Source organism: Ictidomys tridecemlineatus, chromosome 10, assembly GCF_052094955.1.
Source record: "Ictidomys tridecemlineatus isolate mIctTri1 chromosome 10, mIctTri1.hap1, whole genome shotgun sequence".
Classification (NCBI taxonomy): domain Eukaryota; kingdom Metazoa; phylum Chordata; class Mammalia; order Rodentia; family Sciuridae; genus Ictidomys; species Ictidomys tridecemlineatus.
The window spans coordinates 53217930-53245649 of NC_135486.1; the positions used below are offsets into that span (position 1 = coordinate 53217930).

The following is a 27720-nucleotide window of genomic DNA, read 5'->3' on the forward strand; positions in this document are numbered from 1 at the left end:
GTAAAGCGTTTGAGTGGAAGGAGCAAGCCCTTTTTATAGTTTGCTTGCTTGGCAGCACTCTTAAAGGGACAGAGCTCTAATTACTCATTAGAAATTTTAATGAATTACACAGAAACCACTGGCTCTAAGCCCATCTATGTATTTAAATACACCTATGCCTCCATCCAAACTATCTTGAACCCAAAAACCTTATTTAATTTCTTCTTTTGATCAAAAAGCATCATTAGGTCTGAAAGGCACACTTCTATCATAAATTCAGTATTGAAATTTTATGGATACACAGTGGATTTGAAAAAGTATTTCACAAAGTGAACTTCAGGAAACTAAACAGAGAATTTAACAAATGCATGTAGATGACAGCTCCCCAGGCTAATGTCTAAGACCAGTCTCCCTGTCGCGGAGGATGTAAAGAAAGATAACTCCAAGGGCAGTTACAGCCTTTCTACCATTTGCTCACTACTTTCTAAAGCTTGCTCCAGGCTATTTTCATTTTGTATTCAAGGCACAATTAGTACACATAAATATTGCTGGGATTTAGTCTCTAAATTATGTAGCACATGCCAATTAGCACATGCCAATTAGCACGAACTTTTGGATTCCCTAATTTTCCTCTTTGATGCTATTTACAGTTTAACACATTTTATTAAAAATGGAAAATATGCAGGATTTTCCCAAACATGCAATTAGTTATGTATTTCTTAAACTTCATATCTAGGTCCACTAACAACTCCAGCACAAAGTTTCAAATGAAATAAAATATTTCCTGGTTCTCCAGGATAAAAAATATATAAATAGGGACCAGGGCTGTAGCTCAGTGTCAGAGTGGTTGTCTTGCATGTGTGAGGCACTGGGTTCAATCCTTAGCACCACATAAAAAGAATTAAAAAACAAAAATAAAGGCATTCTGTCCTTCTACAATTACAAAAAAAATTAAAAACATATATATATATATAAATAAAATTCTCAAATTTTATGTGAAATTATAAGAAATCTTACATCTGAAAATACACATACTTTGTTTCTCTAGCAAATATAAAGGCATATATTTAAAATCAAACTTTAAAAATGGCATTTATTTGCAGAAGAAGGAGAGTCTAATAGTCAAAGGAAACCAAGCTGTGAAATTTTCCTTAAAGAGTTCCCTTTTTTTAACATTTAATCCTAAGGACTCAGGAGGTTGAGGCAGAAGGATAGCAAGTTCCAGGCTAGCCTCAACTTTGAGACCCTGTCTCAAAATTAAAAATAAAAAGGGTTGGGGATGTAGCTCAGTGGTACAGCACCCTGGGTTCAATTCCCAGTACCCACTGGTCCACCAAAAATGTAATGGTAGTCCTTGCTTTGGCAACTCGTATGCCAAAAGTTGGAATGATACAAAAAGATCTGTAGCATGGTCCTTGCTTATAGATGATGGGCAAATCTGTGAAGCATTCCATATTTTAAAAAATAAAAGCTACTGACATCAGGGATTCTCTTTGTTAAGGAAACCATGTGAGAAAGAAAGATTTAGAAAATTCAGGAGTTAATTCTGAATTTTCAATAAGTTAAAGAAAAGCACAGGAAACATTATTTAATGACATTTTATTATATAGTTTGCAGAAAATTACAAGATATCAAATTTCATTACACCAGTAATCTAAATTTTCTAGAGACCCTGTTTCTTTATATCACCAGGCCAATTACCATCACATCCTTTTTTTCTTTTAAGAAAAGTTTTACTAAAATATAAGTGACATGATATACATTCATCCATTTAAAGTGCATATATTTTCAGTGACTTTAGTATATACATTGTATACAACCATCCACACAATCAATTTTAGAATGTTTTCATTGCTCCCTAAAGAAACTCTTGCATTCTTTAGCTGTCACCTCCAATCCTTTATTGCCCCCAACCTCCCTAGCCCTTATGCAACCAATAATCTACTTTTTGTCTGTATGAATTTGCCTCTTCTGGATATTGCATACATCTGGCTTTTTTCACTAAGCATAATGTTTTCAAGGTTCATCAGCCCTGTTATAGCATATCTTCCTATATTATTATTATTTTTTTAGTTCTCAATGAACCTTTATTTTATTATATGCGGTGCTGAGAATAGAATCCAGTGCTTTGCACATACTAGGCAAGCACTCTACCACTAGAGCTATGACACCAGCCCTTCCTATATTATTTTTACTACCAAATAATATTCTACTGTAGGCATAAACCTTCTCTATCTGCTTTTGTATGGCTTTATTTTTCAAATGCTCATTCATATGTCAAATTAGAGAATCAGGTGTATATAATAATTTTGTTTGAAAAGGAACTTTTAAGGGCTGGGGTTGTGGCTCAGCAGTAGAGCACTCGCCTCACATGTGTGAGACCTGGGTTCGATCCTCAGCACCACATAAAAATAAATAAACAAAATAAAGATATTGTGCCCTCTATAACTAAAAAAGTATATATATATAAAAGAAAAGAAACTTTTAATTAGTTGTAGTTTTGACCCTATAAGTGATGCTTAGAAGGGTTTTTATCTTGTTGTTTTGTTATGCTTTTAAACAAATGAAGATAAGACATTGATTCTTTGCAGGGATCATGATCCAGCAAAAGGAGACTATTTGGAAAGTACTGACATTGAAAAGTCTGCCTCTAACAGTACAGAATTGAGAGAAGGCCAAATTCCCTAAACATCCCATCTAAATGCATGTTTCCCTTAAGCTTTCATTAAGTTGAGTTCTATGAAATCAATAAGAAAGTATTCTTAAGTATGGTCTACAAAATATTCCTTTACCTTAAGTAGATATTCATCCATTGATTCATCTATGTTTATAGTAACTACACTTAAATGAAGATGCTGATGTAAATTTTTTTCTTTTTTTAAAAGGGGATTGAACCTAGGGCCTCACATGAGCACTCTATCACTGAGCTACATCCCTGGCCCTTTTTATATTTATTTTTATACAAGGTCTCACTAACTTACTCACTTGTTTTGCACTTGTCTCAGTCTCCCAAGTAGCTGGGATTACAGATGTGGATCAATGTCTCAGGCTGAAATGTAAGTTTCCTAATTTTTCTTCATATATAATATCATAATACTTAAAAAAATGCACATCTTATTCCTGGGACTTGATGGAGAATGGTGGTTTCAGGACAGAATTTGAAAGACTGGACTGATAGTATTTCAGTAATTATTCAGTAATTTTTAAACCTTATCTCTATGCAGATATTGAATTTTAAGAGCATGACAGAAATATTGGAAAAATAACTACACAAGGAGTAGAAAACTGCCTCCCTGGCCTGTCTGTACATACCATCATATCAGCTGACTCCCAACAGCAATCTCAGACCAAGGCACTCAGAAAAACAAAAAATAAAAACAAAACTTGAGTACAGAACTGCCTCTCAAAGGGCCCTTGCTACAATCTGAGATGCCGGCCTTCTCCTGGACAACTGTGGTGGGCAGGCTCTAAGATGGCCCTGGTGATCCTCTTGTCAATTCCATGTCTAAAGCTTTGAGTCCACTTACTTTTCTTCAGCCCCACAGCTACTCCCTCAGTACAGATTTCCTGTCTCCCTTGAAAACACCCTTAACTGGTTTCTTGGTTCTGATCTTAATTTGTTTCAATCTATTCTCCACATGGCAGATTAAGCAATCTTTCTAAAAAATGCGACTTATGTCATTGTCTTGTTCAAACCTGTTGGTAAGGCTCAAATTGGCTATTTTAATACAAAAGTAATATGATCAAGGCCTTGTTAATCTCCGGAGTCTCAGTGCCTCTACAGCTCTACCCTCTACTACTTCTCCTTGAGTCTCCCTTTCCTTTTATTCTCCTCCAGCCAAGTGAATATTAACAGTTGCCGAAACATAGAATGTTCTCTCCTTGTCTTCTGTTCATGGTGTGCCTGTGACCTCTAATGATTTCACTCTTTATCCCTTTTTCTTTACTTAACTAGGATTTATTTGTTTCATCTCAGCCTAGATACTGATTCCTTCTAGAACCCTTTCATAATTCTCCTTTGACACAGTATTTCCATACACAAGTGCTTACTCATCCCAGTTAAGACTCATCTTGCTAGACTGCACTTGTTTGATACTTGGCTCCCTCACTTTAGCAATTAAAACTGAAAGACAGGCTCACCATTGGTTTTATAGTGCTCAACATACATGCTCAATAAATATCTTTTGACTAAGTAACCCTGTATGGTTCTACAAATCAAAAAATATAATGAAGAATTTTTATAAAGTGAAGAACTATTAGGTAAAGTCATCACTAGTCTACATTAATTAAAATTGTTTTGAAGTGGGCAGAATAATAGCTACGAGAGATGATGGTGTCCCAATCCTCAGAATCTGTAAATATGTTATAATGCATTGCAAAAGGAAATTAAAGTAGTAGATGGATTTAAGATGGCAAATCAGCAGATCTTCAAAAAGAAAGATGATCTTGACTATCTGGGTGGGCCCAACATAAACACAAGGGTCCTTAAACATGGAAGAGGGAGGCAGAATTGTCAGTCAGCCATGGTTATGTGATGTAAGAAGGACTCTCCAAACCATTGCTGGCCTTGGAGGAGGAAGGGCTCCACGAGTAGAGGAATGTGGGCAGCCTCTGCAAGGTGCAGAAGGCAAGGAACCAGATTCTTCTCTGGGGCCTCCAGAAAGAAATGCAGTTCTGCCATCAACATGACTTTAGCCCAGTGACAGCCATGTTCCTGACCTTCAGAACTATAATAAATATGTGCTATTTTAAGCCACTAAAAATGGGATAATTTGTTATGGCAGCAATAGAAAATGAATACATTTTAATATCAGAGTGTTTTTTCCCTGAAAGGAGTTTTGGCCAGTTGGCCTTAATGTGTCTTCTGATTCTAAAATCATTTGACTATTTATGAATCCGGAATCCTTTCATTGTTTGTATGCGTGGAAAAGCCCAAAAGGTAAATCAGGACTTCAGAATTTTAGAAGTAATATAGTCTGTAAGGAAGTTAAACTGTCCATTTACTTACCTAGTGAACATAATACATTACTATCCCCAAACCTCAAACATAGACCCAGTAGTTCTCTTATGGGGTCTTATCTAGGGGTTACACTTTTAAAATTTGAATATACTTAGGTAGGTTATGTACACTCCAATTGTAGTGATCTTCACCAGTTGTAGTGATCTCAATCCTGGTCATTACTGCCAGGATTAGATGTTACCCGACTGATTTCACTAGGCATTTGAATTTGGAGGCCAGTTACAAAGGATCTACTATGGTCAAAACCAGATATGTAAAATGCAAATATGCCTGGGGGTTTCATATTTATGGCAAACCAATTATTATTTTAGACATCAATTAACATGCCAGCAGGCATATCATACCCAATATTACCCTAGAGCAGGAAATACATATTTAGGAATACACATTAGGGGAGAGGGATGGGGACAGGAAAGCCTGAAAAGAATATTAGAAAGATCCCAGAAGATACTTTCAGTACTAAGAAAAAAGACAAGATGGTTTCTAATGCCACTTAAAAATCATTTTGTGACACACAAAATGATAACAAGTACCATTCAGAAGTAGCAGTGTTTTGCTGGGTATTTTACGAATTCCTTTATATACAGGATTGACATTTCATGAACAATCCTGCAAGATATGTAGAATCATCCCTTCTTACAAATAAGGAAGAAAATGACTTCCTTTTTTAAGATTACATAGGTAGGAAAAGGCAGAGCCAAGATTCAAACAAGTCTTGGCTCTTCTAACTCGTAAATTTGACCTTAGGCCGCAGATCCATTTATGAGGTTTGTCTCTCCCAGTAGCTTTATGCCCTCCCTGTCAAATTGTGAGAAACTCTAGTGGAACAAGACAGGGCACCAAACTATGGCAAGTCAATCTGAAAGGGTCTTCCTTTCTCACTCTTCATGTGCTGTCTTTCTGTGGCTTCCTGACATTTACTGAACTGTTTTGTTAAATGCTTAGATACTATGGTAACTAGAGCTAAGTAAATAACTAATGTTGGTATGGCAACCATCAGATACTTATTCTGAACTTGACTCTTACAACCATTCAAAATTTATGGGCTACTGGTAACCAGGGGCAAAGTAAAGGGAGGAATGAGGGATGATTGCTAATGGGCACGGGTTTCTTCCCCCACCCCCTACAATTTTTTTATTGGTGCATTATAGTTGTACATAATGGTGGGATTTGTTGTTACATATCAGTACATGCACAGAATGTAACAATATAATTTGGCCAATTATCACTCCCCAGGACATGGTTTTTTTAAGAGGGGATAAAATGTTCTGGATTAGATACTGGTAATAGCTGTAGAAGCTTGTGACTACATTAAAATCACTAAATTGTACATTTTTTATTTGATTGTTTTTTTCCAATTGTACACTTTAAAAAGGTGAAATTTAGCTGTGATGATGCATGCCTATAATCCCAGCAATTCAAGAGGCTGAGGCAAGGGGATCACAATTTCAAAGCCAGTCTTACCAATTCAGCAAGACTCTAAGCAATTTAGCAAGACCCTGTCTCAAACTAAAATTAAAAAAGGGATGGGGATTAAAGTATTCCTGAGTTCAATTTTATGGTATGTGGATTACATCTCAGTAAAAAAGAACTATAGGGCTGGAGTTGTAGCTCAGTGGTAGAGCGATTGCCTTGCACATGCAAGGCCCTGAGTTCGATCCTCACCACCACATAAAAATAAATACGTGAAATAAAGGCATTGTGTCCAACTACAACTAAAAAATAAATATTAAAAAAAGAACTATAGCTATAATCTAAGAATCAGGTATCCACAAATGTTGATAAACATATGAAGGAATTATAAATCATAATCTTGCTGTTAGGAAAATAAATTTGTATAACTGGTTTAAAAACAGTTTGGGCCAGGTGAAGCAGTACACACCTGTAATCCTAGTGACTCAGGAGCTCAGCCAGCTTCAGTAACTTAATGAGAATGTTTTAAAATAAAAAAATAAATAAAAAAGGCTGAAGATTAACTCAGTAGAAAAGTACCCCTGGGTTTGATCCCCAATACTGAGAGAGAAATGAGAATGGGCTGAGAATGTAGTGCTTGCCTAGCATGTGTGAGGCCCTGGGTTTAATTCCCAGAACAGAGAAGAGAGAGGAAGAGAGAGAGAGAGAGAGAGAGAGAGAGAGAGAGAGAGAGAGAGAGAGAGAGAAATATTGAATTTAAGAGAGAGAGAGAGAGAGAGAGAGAGAGAGAGAGAGAAATATTGAATTTAAGATCCTCCAAATGACAAACATAAAGTTACAGTATTATTTAGTCATTCTATACATAACCAAGAAAAATAAAAACATCTGTCTACATAAAAACTTGTACACAAAAATTCATAGAGGCTTTGCTTATAATAGTCAAAAACAGAAACAACTATTCACCCATATCAACTGATGAATGTATAAATGATACATTTATACACCATGCATATGGTATATCCATGCAATGGAACATTATTTGGTCATTAAAAAGAACTGATATATGTTAAAACATGGGTAAATCATAAAAAGAGTATGTTAAATGAAGCTAGTCACAAAGGACCATCTATTATGTGATTCCATTGATATAAAATTCCAGAGTAGGCAAATCTATAAAAAAAAGTAAATTAGCAATTGGTGTAGGGCTGGATTGGCTCAAAGAAAATGAGAAACAACTGCTAATGGGTACAGGGTTTCTTTACTGTAGTGAAGAAAAATACTAAAGTTGACCATGGTGATAATTGTACAGCTCTATAAATATACTAGAAATCATGAAAATGTACACTTTAAATGAGTAAATGTATGCATGTGAATTATACCTTAATAAAGCTGTCAAAAATTCATAGGCTAATTTCCATTAGTCTGTAAGATAATTTCTTACCTAAAGCTTTACCAATTTTATCTATAGTGAAAACTGCATGTAACACAGCTTGAATACCTGGTTAGTTGACTACATCTCTTAACGGAGGGGGCGGGGGAGAAAAAGAAAGAAAACGCCCATAGTATAATGACAACTGGACTTCTCTAGGGATAAGTTCAAGATTTTAGTTGGTCTATATGGATACTGTCTCAGAAAACCTGAAGTAATGTTGCCCTATATATATTTTTCCAGTACTAGCCTTGGAATACAAAAATTAGTACAAATCAAACTAAGGGAGCATAACAGTAAATTAACTTATATTTCCATAAAAGTATTTTAAGAACATCTACATACAAAAAATTTTTTTCTAGTTTAATATTGAACATCATGGGCTGAGGATTTAGCTCAACTGGTAGAGTGCTTGCCACGTAGTTCAATACCCAGCACCATCAAAAAAAAAAAAAAAATTGAGTGGGCTGGGGTTGTGGCTCAGCAATAGACAGCTCGCCTAGCATGTGTGAGGCCCTGGGTTTGATCCTCAGCAGCACAGCATAAATAAATAAATAGATAGATAGATAAATAAATAAATAAATAAATAAATAAATAAATAAATAAATAAAATTTGAAAAACTGAATATCATGTCATATGTCATGTTACATTTGAGAAGCTATTCTATTATTAGATAAGTACTCATCTGCAAAATATTGAAACTTTACCTAGGATCTGAGAATTTATAGCAAAATGGACAGTAAGAGGGAGTAAATATATAAAATTCTATGCATAAACTCTTTACATTGTTAGTATTTTTAAAATATTTTTATTAGTTATTGATGGACTTTTATTTATTTGTTTGTTTATATGTGGTGCTGAGACTCGAACCCAGTGCCTCACACATGCTAGGCAAGCATTCTACCACTGAGCCGTAATCCCAGCCTGGCCTGGTATTGTTAGTTTTTATTTTTATGTATGTGTGTATGTATGTATGTATGTGTGTGTATGTATGTTTGTTTATTTGTTTGTTTATTCATTCATTCATTCATTTATTGGTGCTGGGATTGAACCCAGGGCCTTGTGCATGCACGGCAAGCACTCTACCAACTGAACTGTATTCCCGGCCCTGTGTTGTTAGTTTGGACATAGATAATGGAAGCAAGATGGAAAACACACTTAGGGAGCTTTTGTAGTACTCCAGTCAAAGGTAATGTTGAACTATGGCAGTGTAGATAGGACGAAAGAGACAAGCAATGTCACAGGGAAATACAGTCACCTGGACTTAGTGACTAGATACACACTGAGAGAGGATAAGCTTAGATATCTTTCCAGGATGGGCCTGGCAAATAACTCTAAGGAGAGCTCCCCAGGCCAATTTAAAGGTTCTCTTTCCAGGTCCTTTCCAGTCAAAAAAGGGATGCTTCTATCCTCTAAATAATCCTTCCTTTCAGTTTAAAATTCCTTTGCCTATTTAACATGTTCTTTCATTTAATAACAAAATTTAAAAACCAAAATGTATCCCTTAAATAGAAAAAACAACAAAAGATACCCTCAAGGTGAGTCACCAAATTTTAAAGGAGTAGAGACTATACTCTCTCTGTTCAGAAATCTAAGAAATTTACAGCTTAGAAAGGAATTTTGTAGATTTGTGTGCATGAACATTATCATTATACAGAAGAGAACAAGGAAGTACAGGAGGGCTCAGTCTCACCAAGTGACCTAGGATTAGAAATGCATCTTGAACTTAGATTTTATAATCACTGATTCAGTTTTCTTACTCTCTTGTTGTTTTTGTTTTGGTACTGGAGATTGAACTTAGGTACACTTTACAATTGAGCTACATCCCAGCCCTTTTCATTTTTTGAAACAGGGTCTTTCCAAATTGTCTAAACTAATCTTGAATCTGGTAATCCTTCTGCCTCGGCCTCCAGAGTAGCTGGGATTACAGGCAAGTGCCTAGCTTCTTAATTCTCTTAAACTCACATTATATATTTATGTCCTTTTATATATAAATATGACATATATAATTTTATATATAATAACTAAAAACTAAATTGTACAAAAACTACCCCTAAATTTTACATATATTTCAAATGATGGTGATTCTATACTTTCTCACAAGACAATGAATACTAACTTTAAATTATATAATCACACCAAGGGAAACAAATAAGGCAGCTGAAGAGAGGAATAAAAAGACTCATAATCTTGAAGTTATGACTGATCCTTATACATATGCTGCTAGGTATCAGTTCTTAAACACATCACAAGATCAGATTAAAGAGGCAGTCAATCTGCCCTTAAATGATGGTTACAAAATAAATCCATTTATATACATATTTCACCATACACAATCTCTGTTAATCCTTAGGTCTATTAAGAAAATGCTTTTGTATCTCTTGTAAAAATAATCATTTTTAAAAATTTTTTTTGGTTTGGGAGGACATTGGGGATTGAACCCAGTTCAATTTTTATTGAGACAGGTCTCACTAAATTGTTCAGATTGGTTTCAAACTTGTGATCTTCTAACCTCATCCTTCTGAGGGGCTGGGATTACAGGGTATGTTCCACTGTGTCTGGCAAAAATTATCTTAAGTCTACTAAGAACACAAATGGATGTGAAAAGCCAAATTACTAGTTACATTAAAAAGTTATGAGGGCTGGGGTTGTGGCTCGGTGGTACAGTGCTTGCTTGACATGTGTGAGGCACTTGGGTTCAATTCTCAGCATTGCATATAAATAAGTGAATAAAATAAAAGTCCATCAATAACTAAAAATATATATATTTTTAAAAGTTATGAAATCACCTTATTGAATAAGTAAAAACATACAAAAAAAACAGGTTATGACAATACCTCTAATCAGCCAAAGAGGTACAAGATAACACTTTGTTCACTAGAACTTATTATGCAAAGACTGTTGCCTTGGGTAAAGAAGCAGTACACTGTTTAAAATTCTTTTGCCTACTTAACATGGAAGGAGTCCCAGTCTAGGGCATACCAGCACACTCCCGTCCTGATCAAAATAGCCAGAGGCTGCCTTTTCCTGAGGATACCCTGTGACTCAGACACAAAAATCCATAGTTCTAAACCTTAACTGCCAAACTATATATCAAGTTAGAAAAACTGAGTTAATTTTGTTACCAAAAATATATAAATACACAATTAGAACCAGATAGCTTATTCAACATTAGTATGAGGAGTATGTTAATACATGTTCATATATATTATTCACCTATAGAATGAGATAAAAAAAGATCCTATAAAGATCTTACGAGCATATAAATTCACAGGTGAGAGATCAAAGCCACAGTGATGGCAGAAAGAAATTATTAAGGCTTGTATTGTTAGAAAAGGATAATTTATAAAGGAACGAGATTATAGATAATGTACCTAGTATGAAAACGTACACAAAGAATGTCAATTTCAGCATGCTTACTATAGTAAAAGACTGGGAACAGCCATAAGGAAGAAGGTAAATAAATTATGACACACCTAAGTGATGGAACACTGTGGAGACATATCACATGCACAGAATACCACACAGCTAGATCAACATGTGCTGTTGTAAAAAAGCTCTGAAAATATTAAAGAAAAGCAATATGCAAGACAGTGTACACGATATGTGATAGGGTTTATTTTCTTTAAAGAATAGTATACATAATAACTTAAAAAATACCTGGTGGTATCTTCTTAACAGTTCCTCTTTTGGTTCTTGTACTTCTTTTTCCAGCTGCTCTTTTGTCCTTTTCAAAGAATGCCTGTTCATCTCTGGGGCCTTCACACAGAGTGTATTCTGAGTTCTCACATGCAGGCACCTCACAACTGGACATGAAGTTTTCATTATTATTGAGACTGTCCTGCTCAAACACTTCAGTTTTTCCCATTGCACTGTCACTGCTGGTCAGAAGCTCAGGCCCATCCCCATCAAGTTGATTTTCATTTTCATCAGACACAGAAGATAAGCATGTTACTCTGCTTTCCACGCTGTCACCAGGATGACATCCATCTTGTGGTTCCAATTGCAGATTATATGTAGGAGTACCGCTGTCATCCATTAGCGCATCCTTTGTTGAACCGTTTAAAGTTTCATTAAAGTCCTTCCATGTCTACAAAGACAAAGAAAAAGAAACTATTTCATTTTCTATCCTCTGGTGATTCAAGATGATCTTTGATTTTCTTCTTCTCCCGAGCCATTTCACTGTGAATTAAGAGAAAAAAATTACTCAATTCATTTCATTTCTCCACTTGAAGCCCATCCCAATCTCACCTAGTTCTTGCTTCAATACAATTGGTTCTCAACCCTGGCTGCTCCTTACAATTACCTAAATTTATCCCAGACACTAAATCAGAGTCTCTAAGGACTGTACACACACTGATATATCTTTTTAAGTTGTCTAAGTGATCCTAATGTGTATCAGGTTTGGACTGCTGACTCAGTGAAAAAAATTCCTGGCTAAATAGGTCATCTGCTAAAATCAGTCACTCATGTTATCCCTGGACACTTACTAGACAAGTGAAGGCTAGTTGTATAAGTCCTTCTTTGTTTAAACAGTAGCAATTTTTGCAAAAGTAAGCATTTAAAGATACAGTATTTATTATTTAAAAAAGTAGAAAAGGGGAAAATTCATGTAGTATATATTTACATTATAGTCTCATTTATCAAGAGGTATTCTAACATGAACTTTCAGTTCAAATTACAGGGTCCTACTTGTATCTCCAAAAGACCCCACAGGTTACCTGCCAGGGGGGCCTGCCAGTGGAAGTAGAAAGCAGCTTTTGGAACCCCAAACAGAAACAATCACCTCTTCCTAAGTTTCCTACACACATCAGAAACTATGTCAGGCACTTTATATACCTTTTTTCTATTCTTCAAAACAAGCCTATATAGTAGATAGCCATACTATATTTTAGATAAAGAATCTGAGGCTTGGAGAGGTAAAATGAGTTAAGACCATATTCCTGGAATGAAGTGGAAATGGATCTAAAAACCAGGTCTTTCTGATGTTGGAACCTTTGCAGTTCAGCATAATGGCCAACAGCAAAGGCAGACTTATGTTCAAATTCTGACTCCGTCATTAAACAAGCTTAGGTAAGTTACCTGGCATCTGCAAGCCTCAATTCCCTTGTTTGTAGAAGTGAAGAAGTGTAATACCTTCCTCAAGGTCATTTTTTACATAAGTAAAGCACTTAGTGGAGAGCTTAGTCCACAGTAAATGCTCAGTAAAATTACTGCTTCCCAATAAATCTCACATGTTGGCATTAAGCACTGCTGAGTTTACTCAAGAGGGTCCTGGCCTTCTGCAGGTTCAGAAATAGCTTTTCCAAAAACCCAGAAATGATCAGGTTTTTAATAAATGATCAAGTTTTAATAATTTGAGAAAGTTAAAGTATTAATTTATCATGGGGATATTTCCTTTCATTCCTGGAATGTATAAACGCCTGTTCTAAATATCCTGTTTCAGATGACTAAGATATTTAGGAATTAGTGATTAAAATTTGTAAGTTGAGTATAAAAACTACAGATCATGTTTACAGCTTTGTTGAATGTCATATACCAGGTCCTGAGTTAAACTATTCAGATCAACAGTTTATTTAACTCTCAAAATTACCCTAGAAGATAGGTAATTCTAGTCCCATTATAGTGATAAAAAAAATCAAGACTTACATCTTGTCAAATTATTCATAGAACAAGTTTAGAAATGGAATTTGGAGTAGTTATTATCCTGAGAACACATTCTTAATCTTTATATTCTAGGGATATAAAGGAGCAAATAGTGAAAGAATATTTCACTTCAGCTGTGCTTTACCCTATAGCAGAAACTTTTCTAATGACCAAGAAGTTCAAGTCATTCTTCCCCAGAAAGTGCTGGATCAACACATTAGACCATTTGCAATGCACCTCATTGCAAATGGTCTAATGTGTTGAGAAATTCTTGGTAGTGGTTGGGGGAAGGGAGTATATACTATGTAAATGAAGTGGCTATTCCCAGTAAAGTAGGTATTCCTTTCCATGGGCTTCAAGATATTTTGCCTCTGCCTCTTTTATGATAACATAATTAGTTTAATTATCAAAAGGAAATTTTATAAACTACTATCTAACATTGATTTTCATATTCTCTCCAAGGTATGCACATGCTGTAATTCTTTCTTTCTTTTCTTCCTTCCCTTCTCTTCTCCTTCCTTCCTTCCTTCCTTTCTTTCTTCCTTCCTTCCTTCCTTCCTTCCTTCCTTCCTTCCTTCCTTCCTCCCTCCCTCCCTCCCTTCCTTCCTTCCTTCCTGTACTGGAGATTGAACCATCTTGCATGTGCCAGGCAACTCTTACCATTGAGTTAGACTCCCAGACCTTTTTTGTATTTTCAGACAGGGTATTGCTAAATTGCCCATGTTGGCCTCAAACTTGTGATCCTCCTGTATTAGCCTTCTGAGTTACTTGGATTATAGGAATGCAACATGGTACCTGGCTAAGATAAACTTATTGGAATTTCTAATCGGTAGTGTTCTACTGCTTTAGGAAATAGTTATAAATAAAATGTTATATTTGTCTCTTTCTCCTCATTCTTCTCTCCCTGTGCTACACCAACAATATTTTGATAGGCTGATCTTCTAGTACACATGCATCACTAAATTAAAATACTTGGGTAAAGCTAGATGCAGTGGCACATGCCTGTAATCCCAGTGGCTTGGGAGGCTGAGACAGGAAGATCACAAGTTCAAAGCCAGCCTCAGCAATATAATGAGGCCTTAAGCAACTTAGTGAGACCCTGTCTCTAAATAAAATACAAAGAAGGGTTGGGGATGTGCTCATTGGTTAAGTACCTTTGAATTCAATCCCCAGTACCACAAAAATAAATAAATAAATAAATAATACTTAGGCAAGAGAAGAATTATAAGGAGAAAGGGCCCCTGTTCAGTAACAGTATTTAAAAATATATGCTAACACTGCATTGGACCTGAGGGTTCTCAGTACAGTAGAGGTTGTATTCAAACTTATTTGCTCTATCTAAATAATATGACTATTTTGCAAAAGTCCCTGTATCTAAACCAATTCCTACAAAAGAAACAGTGACACACTGTAACCACTGCTACAGCAAACATATTTTGCCTTTTTTTTTAAAGAGACAGTGAGAGAGAGAGGGAGAGAGAGAGAGAGAGAGAGAGAGAGAGAGAGAGAGAGAGAGAGAGAGAGAGAGAGAGAGATTTTTTAATATTTATTTTTTAGTTATCGATGGACACAACATCTTTGTATGTGGTGCTGAGGATCGAACCCAGGCCGCACGCATGCCAGGCAAGTGCGCTACCACTTGAGCCACATCCCCAGCCCCATATTTTGCCTTTTAAAAGCATGATAGTGAGTACTTCCCAAGTTTCCACACTCTTGTGGCAAAATAGCATTCCAAATATGTACACTGTATAAAAGCTATTTGACATGCTGGCTGTCTTCAGAATTCAAAGCAAACATATTCCAGTGAGGCTATAAAAAAAGATGACGATCCATACAACTTTGAGAAAGATATATTAAATAAATAACTAAATTAACAGACTAAGAAAAAGAAATTTACAATTTGTTAAAAGCATAATCTCAGGGTTAGGGATGTGGCTTAGTGGTAGAGTGCTTGCCTAGCATTTAAGACCTTGGGTTCCATCCACAAGACCCATAAAAAACAAAACAAAAAAAGCAAAAAACAAGAAGCATAATCTGAATCCCAAATAGGATTTAGCTTTATTTTGTAATAAATGTGTGGTAAGACTAAACATCAGGTTTTACTAAAGCTTTAATAATTAACATCCAAGAAGAGTTAAATGTATACTATCATTTATTTTATTGAAATGTTTTAAGGAGACTGTGAGTGCCATTTTTCCTGTAATCCATATGATCATTCCAAAATACTTTTTTTTTTTTTTTTAACTTTTAGCCAAGATCCTTCTTAAGAATTAAAATTGGGGTTAGGGGCTGTGCATGGTGGTGTATGCCTATAATTTTAGCAACTTGGAAAGCTGAGGCAGAATTGCCAAGTTTGAGGCCAGCCTTGGCAACTCAGTGAGAGCCTGTCTCAAAATAGAAAGCTGGGGATATAACTTGGTGGTAAAGTCTTGAGGATTCAAGTTCCAGTAGCCTCACCCCAGATTGCGGGTAGAATATAGCTCAATGGCAGACTGCTTACCTAACATACATGAGACCTTGGGTTCAATTCCCAGCAGTGCAAACAAAGAAATAAGACCAAATTCCAAATTCAAATGTGGTTATTTAAACTCAAATAAAAATTTAGAGGAATACAAGGACCAAAATGATAATGTCAAATTTATCTTCTAGTTAATTCAGAATTGAGGAAGAAAGTCATTATACCCTTAAGTTGTTCTATTTATTATGGCCATTATATACTACTTTACATTTATTTTACCATCTTAGACACTAGATACCTTTTAATAGCACTCATATCTCATTGCTAAATCCATAGTTTTCTTTGATTAATGCTATCTTTGTTTAGTACACTGTACCTATAGACAATATTCATTAGAGCAGCAATCAAAAGTACACACAGGCTGGGTGCAATGGTGTGCACTCACAGTGCTAGCTACTCAGGAGGCTGACGCAGTATAAAGAGATTCAAGGCCAAACTCAGGAACTTAGAGGAAGGAAGCAAAGAAAAAATAGTGGAAGGAAGAAAAACAGATGCCAGGTCAACCTCAACGACGCAGTGAGAGGAGGGAATGAAAGAAAGGAAAGGGGAAAGAAGAAGAAAAGGAATAATTCTCAAAAATTTTGTGACTCTAATTCATTTTTCATTGAAATCCTATAAACGCAAAATATACACATATATGTAACTAAAGTAAAGGTTCCCTAAACCTTAACAGATGTGGAACACTCTGATACGTCTCTATTCTATCCAATAGTATTCTGTGTATTTTTAAAATGCTGATCAAAGATCTACTAGATTGATTTCATATCCCAGTAATGGGTGTTGACCATAGTAGTACTTTCCAGGAATTACAGTGTCTCAACCTGAGGACCACCAACTGAGGACCAGACAAAGCTGTGGTTATCTCCACATCATTTCCTGAAAACAATGCTGAACCTATGAAACTCAGATATAAACTTCATTCAAAATGTAGTCCTCATAATTTCAATACAAGTTCAAAGCCAGCCTCAGCAATATAATGAGGCCTTAAGCAACCTAGTGAGACCCTGTCTCTAAATAAAATACAAAGAAGGGTTGGGGATGTGGCTCAATGTTTATCATGCTTTTCACTTTAAAATCTAGCTAAAAGACTATCCTTGATTCAGGATTCCTTAGCTGACTACTTCCACTGTCAATTATATTCTCTGCCTATTTTATCCAACATGGCAAACCATTAACCATATTTAGCTATGGAGGAACTGGAACATAAACTCATACTGAGGGGCTGGGGATGTAACTCAGTGTTAGAGCACTTGCTTTGTATGTGCAAAACCCTAGGTTCAATCCCCAGTACTGCCAAAAATAAATAGATAGATAGATAGATAGATAGATAGATAAATAAATAGCTCACATTGAGGAACAGAATTGTTAATTTTATAATTTTAATTAAAAATTATAAAGAGTACCAATTCAGTAATCAAAAAACTTAAACATGTTTGGAACTCCAGCATCCAAACCCATTTCACCTATATGCTTTATGAAACCAAAATACAGATCAAAGCTAGGTAAAGTGGTGGGCACCTGCAACCACATGGGAGGTTGCGCCAGGAGGATCCCTTGAGCCCAGGAGTTCAACACCAGCTTGGACAACACAGTGAAACACTGTGTCAAAAGCAAATAAATAGACCAAGGATTTCCAATGAAAACTGTGTCCAAATTGAGATGTGCTATATATATAAAATACACACCACAGCTCAATGAATTACTATGAATAAGAATAATTTTAAAAAAAACAATAATTTTAAATGATTAAATGTTAAAATAATATTTTTAATATAATGGTTTGAACAAAATATTATTAAAATTAATTTCAATGGGCTGGGGGTCTAGCTCAGTGGTAGAGTATGTTCTTAGAATGTGAAAGGCTCTGGGTTTGATCCCTATCCCCCACCCTCACACAATTAAATTTTATTTCTAAAAATGTTTTTTAAGTATGGTTACTAGAAAAAAAAATTACACATATAACCCACATTACATTTCTACTGGTCAATGCTAGTATGACATGCCTTGCCATTGTTACAGTAGTCAAAGTCATGGCTCCTGGTTAATCACCCCATGCCAGATTCTTGCTAATACAAGTTATGCTATAAGCATTTCCTGGCTTCAGACGTTATAATTACTGTAATTCAATGATGCAAATACTTATTGGAGGAAAGAGATACTGTATACCTTTAAAATTAACTTATATGTATTTATTTTCTGTTTTCAGAATGTAAAACTCAAGGTCAATCTGTCTCTTTTTTTGTTACTTCCTTGTATTCAAAACATTCCTGGCACTTCATAAAAGTGGAATGGCAATTATAACTGGTAAGACAGTCTTTCAGGAACCCTTCTAAATACTTGTTTCTTCTATATAATTGTATATTACAAAAGTGTCACGAACCATCAATGGGCTGTGAGTGAACTATGTTGCGCATAGTAGCCTAATGAGGGGATAAGTCTGGCACTGGGACCTCCAGTGGCACTCCCACAGGAATTGATCACCTGATGCAGGTGAACTTCCCCCTCAAGCTCTGCCAGAGATCCTGCACAGCACCTGAGATGGATGTGACCTGCCAAGATGTCAAGCAACCTGCTGACTACAAGATACCACGAAGCAAGACTCCGCCCTTAAAACTTATCCCTGCCTTTGATGTCCCCGGATATAAATAAAGCAAGCGGGGGCTCCATTTTCCATAGTATAGAAGCTTGATCCCTATGATCCGCTAACCCATCCTGCCCTTGCTTTCTGAAAATATTTTCTGTGTCCTGTAGATTTTTGTCATTCTATTTTTCTTAGCTTTTATTTTTCAGCCAGTCCATTCTACACAGGGGAACCCCATTTTCATTGCCTGTGCAGGACATGGGCGAGACAAAAGTACATCAGGGATAGGAGGTATGCAGCTAAGTGACACAGCACTTACCTACTCTAAGAAGGGAAAAAGAAAGAAAAAGGGGGGAAAAGGATAGAAAAGAAAGACTAGAGATTGTTTTAATATTTCTTTAGGAAGAATAAAAAACCCATTCTCATAAAAGAACCCTTTTCTTTTCTTTGCTTCCTTTCTTACTCCACTCCCCCTCCTCTTCCTTCTTTCCTTGTTGAAAGATTAAACCCAGAAAACAACTTTTTCTTGTGAGCCAGAATACATCTGTATTCCAATCCACTCAGGAGGCTGAGAAAGGATGATCGCAAGTTGGAGGTCAGCCTCAGCAACTTGGTGAGACCCTGTCACAAAATAAACATTAACTAGAGCTGGGAATGTAGCTCAGAGGCAATATACCCCTGGAATATTTTTTGTTGTTGTTGAAACACAGTATTGCTAAACTGCCCATGCTGGTCTTGAACTCAGCCTCCGGAGTAGCTGGAATTTTACCAGCAAGCATCACCTTGTCCAGCAAGAATTAGTTCTTAATATAGGAAAAAGAAAGGTCATAGAAAATTCATGTGATAATGTAAATGAGAACAATAAAAATAAGATAAAGTATTATACACAATATATAATATAAAAATATAGGAGAAAAAACAGAAAAAAGAAATGGGAAAGCAATGATTTTAAAAGAGGAAACATTAAATATGGATTTTAATTTATGCAGAGAAAACACTTCTTTAAATATAAAGAAATTAACTGAAACTATGTGACTCATATGCCTAAAACAACCTTGGACTGATAAACAGAATGAAAGGTCACACAATTTGTTTCACTCTCCTTAGCCTCCCTTTCATCAGAAAGCTCTGATCAACACAGTTTACAAATACATGGGGCCTATGAGTTCATAATCCATTACAAAAATGGACAAGATATCTTAAAAGCCTCATTGTGGGAACAGATGAACAGTGCAAAGATACAGGACCCTCCCGCCCCATGTACAGAGACATATACAGTTTATGTAAAGAAACAAAATAGAAACAAATCTCTAAAACAGTATGTTTTCAAAGATGCCTTCAGGCATTCAGAAACATGCAATTATGGCAATACTTTCTACTATATATTTTTTAAACTAACAAACATCATTAACTGGAAATTTTGCCTACATCAAGGGACTGAATTTATGTTTCAAGATGTTTCTGGAAATTACAATTTCTAGTTTTCATTTGTAGCCAAAAGGATGCACAAATCATACCATATGAACTTACCACAGCCATACAAACATTTTCTTTAGTTAGTTTCACAGTTAAAAACACACACATAGAAGGAATCCATCAGTTTAGGGGAAGAAGTCATCTCCCCAGGCCACACACGTTGTGCTTATTTGGATTTAAATGCCTTTTGTTGTAAAACATATTGCAGTCATATTTTAAGCCACAAGCAACAACATCTAAGTCTTGGAAATATTTCTCCAGACAAAAACTACCCTTTAAAAACAAAAATCATGTTTACTGCTGAATTTCTATCATATATCCTCATGGAAACTATTTTTTGTTTTGTTTTGTTTTGAAACAGGGTCTATGTTACCCAGGTTGGCCTTGAACTCCTAAGCTCAAATGATTCTCCTACTTCAGCCTCCCAAGTAGCTGAGACAACAGTCACACACCACTGCACCTGATTTTATTTTTTACAGAGCTGGGGATCAAACCCAGGGTCTTGTACATGATAAGCATGTGCTCCAACACTATGCTATTATCTTCAGTCCCATCTTTCTAATTTTTAAACTTCAATCATTTTGCTATAAGACTAGTGATATAAAGCAATCTACCTATAATCATTAAATATACACAAAATTATATATTTTGTTTTAAAATGTTAATTCCTGAAAATATAATGGCAAACCCAAATAATTTCTTAGAAACTTCCTTTAAGAGGCCTAACAAGTGTTTGCTTTGGTAGCACATATACTAGAAATTGCCCCTGCACAAGGATGACATGCAAATTTGTGACGCAAATTCCATATTTTTATGGAAAAATCAAATATAAAATTTATCAGGGGATGAAGGCTCAGCAATCCAAACCAAAGTAATGCACAATTTTTTCAATAAAATAATAGCAGAAAATTTCCCAAACCTTAAGAATGGAATGGAAAATCAAATATAGAAGGCTTACAGAACCCCAAATATACAAAATTACAACAGACTCACACGAAGGCACATTATTATGAAATATACAGAATAATGAGAGAATTTTAAAGGCTGCCAGAGAAAAATGACAGGTCACATTTAGAGGGAAACCAATCTGGATCTCAGCTGATATCTCATACCAGACCCTCAAAGCTTGGACATCTTGGAATAATATATACCAAAAAAAGAAAGTGTATAAAGCCAAGAATACTATACCCAGCAAAATTGAGCTTCTGAATTGATGAAGAAATATAAACATTCCATGATAAAAGAATTCATAACTAGAAAGCCTGCACTACAAAACATACTCAATAAAATATTTCATAAAGAAGAAATGAAAAATAAGTGAAAACCAGTAAAGGAAGAAACTACACTAGAAGAATAGTCAATCAAAGGAGCAATTAATTCAAGTTAGAAGCCAGAAATTAACTGACAGGGAATAAGAATCATTTCTCAATAATAGCACTGAACGCAAATGACCTAAATTCATCAAACAAAAGACACAGATTGGCAGACTGGATTAAAAAACAAGACCCAACAGCATACTATCTCCAAGAGCCTTGCCTCATAGGCAAAGACATCCAGAGACTGAAGGTAAAAAGATGGGAAAAAAAAATATCATTCACATGGATCATGTAAACAAGTAGGGGTTTCTATCTTCTTATCAGATAAAGTGGACTTCAAGCCAAAGATAATCAGAAGGGACAAAGGAGATCATTTATATTGCTTAAGGGAAGTATATATCAATAAGACATAACATTTGTAAATATTTATGCCACAAACAGTAGCATCTATGTACATCAAACAAAGCTTTCTCAATTTCTAGAATGAAAAGGACCACAATACAGTAATATTGGGTGACTTTAATGTGCTTCTCTCATCGGTGGATAGATCCTATAAACCAAAACTAAATAAAGAACCCTATAGACGGTCTGGGGCTGGGGCTCAGTGGTAGAGTGCTTGCCTAGCACGTGTGAGACCCTGGGTTCAATCCTCAGCAACACATAAAAATAAATAAGTAAAATAAAGATAGTGTGTGCAACCACAACTAAAAAAATAATATTAAAAAAAGAAGCTCAGGGCTGGGATTTTGGCTCAGTGGTAGAGCACTTGCCTAGCATGGGCGGGACCCGGGTTCAATCCTTAGCACCACATAAAAAAAAGGGATTGTGTTGTGTCCTAATAAATAAATAAATATTTTTAAAAATACAATTAATAATTTAGACTTTACAGACATATACAGAATATTTCATCCAGAAACATACTGTATATACTTCTCAGAAACACATGGATTCTTCTCTGAAATAGACCAAATCTTAGGCCACAAAGCAACTTTGAGCAAATACAAAACAATAGAGATAATACCTTGCATTCTATCAGATCATAATGGAATAAAATTAGAAATCAATGATAAAATAAAAACTAAAAGCTACTGTAACACCTGGAAACTAAATAATATGCTATTGAATGACCAATGAATAGCAGAAGAAATCAGGGACAAAATAAGAAATACTTAGTTACATGAGAATAGCTCATTTTAAATAATTTTTTTAATATTTATTTTTTAGTTGTAGTTGGACATGATACCTTTATTTATTTATTTTTATGTGGTGCTAAGGATTCAGCCTAGGGCCTCAAACATGGTAGGCAAGAGCTCAACCACTGAGCCACAACCCCAGCCCCAAGAATAGCTCATTTTAAAGGGATACAAATAGGGGCTGGGGATATATCTCAAAAAAAAGTTAACCCCAAAAACCTCCAACAAATAATGTAATCAATAAGTGGGCAAAGGAACTGAACAGGTACTTCATAGAAAAAGAAATAGAAATGGTCAACAAATATATTAAAAAATGTTCAACATTTCTAGGAATTAGATAAATGCAAATTAAAACTACACTGAGATTCCACTTCACTTCAGTCAGAATGGCAATTATCAAGAATACAAGTAACAAGAAATGCTGGCAAGGATGTGGGGCAAAATGTACACTCATACTTTGGTGGTGGGACTGCAAATTGATACAACCACTCTGGAAAGCAGTATGGAGATTCCTCAGAAAACATGGGAATAGAACCACCATATGACCCAATTATTCCAATCCTCAGCATATATCCAAAGGTATAAAATCTGCATACCACAGTGACATAGCCACATCCATGATTATAGCAGCTTAATTCACAATATCTAAGCTATGGAATAAATTAGGTGCTCTTCAACAGATAAATGGATAAAGAAATTGTGGTATGTACACACAATGAAATAGTACTCACCATAAAAAAGAATTATTTAGCTGGTAAATGGATGGAACTGGAGACTAACATTCTAAGTGAAATAAGCCAAGACCACTCTGCTAGTATGTAGCAAAGTCAGGATTCACACTCAGTGTCCCCAGACCCTTAACCACTATAACCATTTTTATAGTAATTTTAAAAACTTTACTCTCAGATGTATGTATTGTAAACACCAAACTGCTACATTTAAGGAAATTTCCAGTATCTTGACATATTTTTCAGATATACAGAATTTAGAAAAATAGGTTAAGAGGCAAAATAAAACCTACCATTATTTCCTGTGTTCCTTAAATATGATGGAGTAATTTCTTCAAGTTTATATGTTAAGTTATATAACACACCTGTTAGAAATCATCATTGGGTATTTGACAGTATATATAGAAATATATATATTTCTATATATATATATTTACATAGAAATATATATATATATAGTATCTATATATATATATAGTATATATAGAAAAATTTCTATGAGACAGGTCATAGGTATTTAGTGAATCAATATTACATCTAAAGAGGAGGAAATAAAAAGCAAGAGTTTCCAAACTTGGATAGTATGCTTATAAGGAGCTAAGCTCATGCATTGTTATGTATTTCTATCCCTAGATGATATGCACATATACTTCACTAAAATGTGTATACATTCATTTTAAATATGCAAAAATAAACATTAAGAAAGGATGAAAAGGGCTGGGGATGTGGCTCAAGCGGTAGTGCGCTCGCCTGGCATGCGTGCAGCCCGGGTTGGATCCTCAGCACCACATACTAACAAAGATGTTGTGTCCACCGAAAACTAAAAAATAAATATTAAAAATTCTCTCTCTCTCTTAAAAAAAAAAAAGAAAAAGAAAGAAAGGATGAAAAAGTTCTACTTCTGGAGGGCAGATCAGCTTGGTTCAAATACATTCCTCTGCTGCTAACAACTAAAAAATCTGGCAGAAAGCATCACAACAAAGGCCAGAAAGGCTGAGCAGAGCTTTCAGCAGACTCATAAGGCTGGCCAAAGCCCCCAGAACTCAAGGCCTGCTAAGAAGATGGGGGTGGGAGTAGACTTTCAGGTGGGAACCTAAAAAAGCTACTCTCCAAAAGAAAAGATAAGCCAAAGCAGACCAGCGCTCACAGAGAATGAAGACCGACAGAATAATTTCATCTTTGAGTTAAGGTGATCTGCCAGAAAGAGTAAATACTCTTGGGAAAGAGTTAGGGTAGACGAAATAAGGAGAGGTAGAAAGAAGACAAAAAGGAAAAGAAAGAGGGATTGTAGCTTTAAATCTAAAAGCTCTGTGAACCACCTCACCTTCACTTCCCAAGCCTGTTTTCTTCCAGCAATGAATTTTTAAAAGCTCCAATAAATCTTAGAGTACTTAAGTCCAGTTAATTACTGCCTATATACTTTGTTAGTTTATAGAATGTATTTTTTAGACTGACTAAAAGAAGCCTAGAGAGAGAGTGTTAGAGACCCAGGATGTGAGTACAGTTCCTGTACTACTACAGATGATATCAAACTCAGAACCGGACAACTGTGGTCTAGTCTGTGTTCCATGATTGAAAGATCTGAGCTCATTAAGCTTATGCCACCCCAAATACCTCTCATGTTCGCCATTTACAAAGTTTCTTTTAGTAGAAGCCGCCTGAAACCCCAAAAGAAGTGCCATTTACTCTGGAGCACCAGCTTTCCCTCTTCCTTTAAGTGTGTATCCTGATTTATTGCTTGCTTTCCTAAATAAATCTCTGCTTGTGCTCCCCCCACTTTTTGTACTGGGGACTGAACTCAGGGGTGCTTTATCACTGAGCTATATCCCCAGTCTTTTTTATCTTTTTATTTTGAGTCAGGGTCTTGGTTGCTGAGGGTCTTTCATTAAATCACTGAGACTGACTTTGAACTTGCCATCCTCCTATCTCAGCCTCCAGAGCCTCTGGGATTTAGGCCTGCACCACACCTGGATTTGCACCTATTTTGATGTGTCTTATATTCCTTTTTGCCACATAAATTGATAAGCTGCCATGGATGAGGTGAGGTCCCCTTTTCCCTTCTCAGGACCAACGGACAGAGATCCTATCTGGGGATAGGAAGAAAAAAAATCCAAAAAGGCTCAAACTACTGCCACAAGTTTTAATCTATAATATCCTGTATATATTCCATACCAAGAGATCAAGTTGTGATAATCAAAGAAACAACTCATAAGAGATGCATATATTGGAGAGGGGTAGGGGAAGATAGTATGCTGGGAGAAAGCCTTGGGAAGTATACAGAAGGTATAAAAAAGTCAGTATGGTAATATGGGGCTAGGGATATAGCTCAGTTGGTAGAGTGCTTCCCTTGTATGCACAAGGCCCTGGGTTCAATCCCCAGAACCACACACATACAAAAAAAATCAGTGTGGGAAATTGTAACAATTAGGGCTAATGCCTACCTTCTCCTGAAATAATAAATCTGAAGTTTGCATCCTATTTGGTTATACATACTGTCTTCAAATTAATCTCACAAAGAAAATAAACAACAGTATAGCATCTTTTCTTCTAACCTTTTACATGAGTACAAAGTATCAATAGAAATAAATGGAATTTTCCAGAGTAATGGAAAGCGATTTCTTCAACCTATCACAACAATTTTCATTTATGTTTTCTTTATTTTGCATAGTTCTGTCATTCTTCTTCCTACTTCTTTATGTGGACAACTTAAAAGAAGCCTAGAGAGAGACTGTTAGAGACCCAGGATGTGAGTGCAGTTTCTAAAACCCTTGCTTCCGGTTTATTCAATAAAAAGGATGGGGTGGGGTTGCTAAATTAGAGTTCAGTGTCAGAGCACACACATATTATTAGCATGCACAAGGTTCAAGGTCTTGGATTGCTTTGATCCCCAGCAACACACACAGACACACAGACACACACACACACACACACACACACACACACACACACACACACCAAAAACCCAGAAATTTTCCTAAAGTACCTCATTTTAACCTCACAATGCTATTCACCACTCTTTAGTGGTTCTGCATCATTTAGAAATATTTATTTTCTAAAATGTCATCTTTTATGTTGATGTCAACTTCAAATTTCATCTTATTTCTATCACAGATAGGAAACAAAATTCTTAAACCTATGTAAAAAGGCCAACATACTGACTTAAAGAATAAGAAAACACGAGCTCTGATGTTATCTGTTGGAATCTAAGAGACCTCCTAACTTTAACATTTGATTCTAATTTAGGTCACAAGTTCTCTGTCATTTGTCTTTTACTGCTTCAAGTATAAAACAAATATCACTTTCTAGTTTGCTGGGTATGTGAATTACAATTACTTGTTATGTACTTTAAAAGTATTGTTACAGGCAGAATTCACACATTTTCTTTTGCTTCTCTTTTGTCTAAAAAACAATAACACAATGTTGTTTTTTGAATGAGTACTTGAAATGCCTGCCCCAAATCCAAGAGAACACTGGTTTTGAACTGGTTACACAATATAGGTGCTAATTCTTTGTTTTACCTTGTGTTCTTTGAAAGAAAGCACATATCTGGCAAGCATTAAAGGTTTAACAGGAGGATACAAATGAAACAAAGCAAATATATCTCTGTGTGGAGACCAAAGTTTGACCTCAGAAGTTTAGTGCTTTAACTGAGCTAACCAGATGTCAATGTAATCAACTGACTACTACCAACAAGCTATGCTTATTAAATACAATGGGGTAAAGAGAGAGAAATGGAAAAAGTGGGGGGGGGGGGATGAGACACAAGCTACCCTTAAGAGTTCTTACCGGGAAAAAAAAAAAAGAAGAGTTCATACTACACTGTAAAGTTGGATAATAAAAAGAGTTTAACTTCTATTTGGAAATAAACTATAAGATATCTACAAACTATTCCCTCATCTTCCTTTTCCTCAAACATCTTGGCAACAAAGAATGTGATAAAGAACAGCTAAATTATTTGAGAGCCAAAGGAAGATTACTTGTGCTTGCGGAGAGAGGAATATGTGAATATTTAAGAATATCCAATCCTATTATAGAAAATAAGACCAAAATGGGGAAGCAAGATGAAAATAAGTACCAAATCAAACACCGTATATAGTTAGATTTAGAAAAAGTAAATATAACATATGCATGCTAAACATAGAAGGAAAGCAATTAAAAAAATCAAGACCACTAAATATCCATGATACCACAGAAGAGACATCAAATATTCATGAAGGCATTGATACTCATGAGTTGTTAAAACAGTCACCATGGATGACGTCCATTTCTAGACCTGTATGACCTTTGTCCCAGAAACAGATGAAATTCATAGCTGCTCACCATGCTCACAGGCAGGGAACAGTACCAGCAGGTGTACCTGGCCCTGTATTTTCTGAAAAAACACATGAATTATTGGCTCCAAGCACCTTCAGTCTGTTTA

General features: G+C 35.6%; 1 protein-coding gene across 2 annotated transcripts in view; it reads right to left on the reverse strand.

Annotated features, from left to right (window-relative positions):
- The window catches only part of Cnst (consortin, connexin sorting protein), a 98571-nt gene that overhangs the window by 47716 nt on the left and 23135 nt on the right, over window positions 1–27720 (reverse strand). Inside the window, exon 2 of one of the 2 annotated variants that reach the window (XM_021727179.3) lies at window positions 11503–11932. In XM_021727179.3, the coding sequence (XP_021582854.1) occupies window positions 11503–11881 (379 nt within the window). In that variant the 5' untranslated portion in view covers window positions 11882–11932. Of the gene's footprint in view, window positions 1–11502; window positions 12025–27720 lie in introns of both variants that reach the window. The other variant, XM_040276620.2, reaches the window with a different exon arrangement.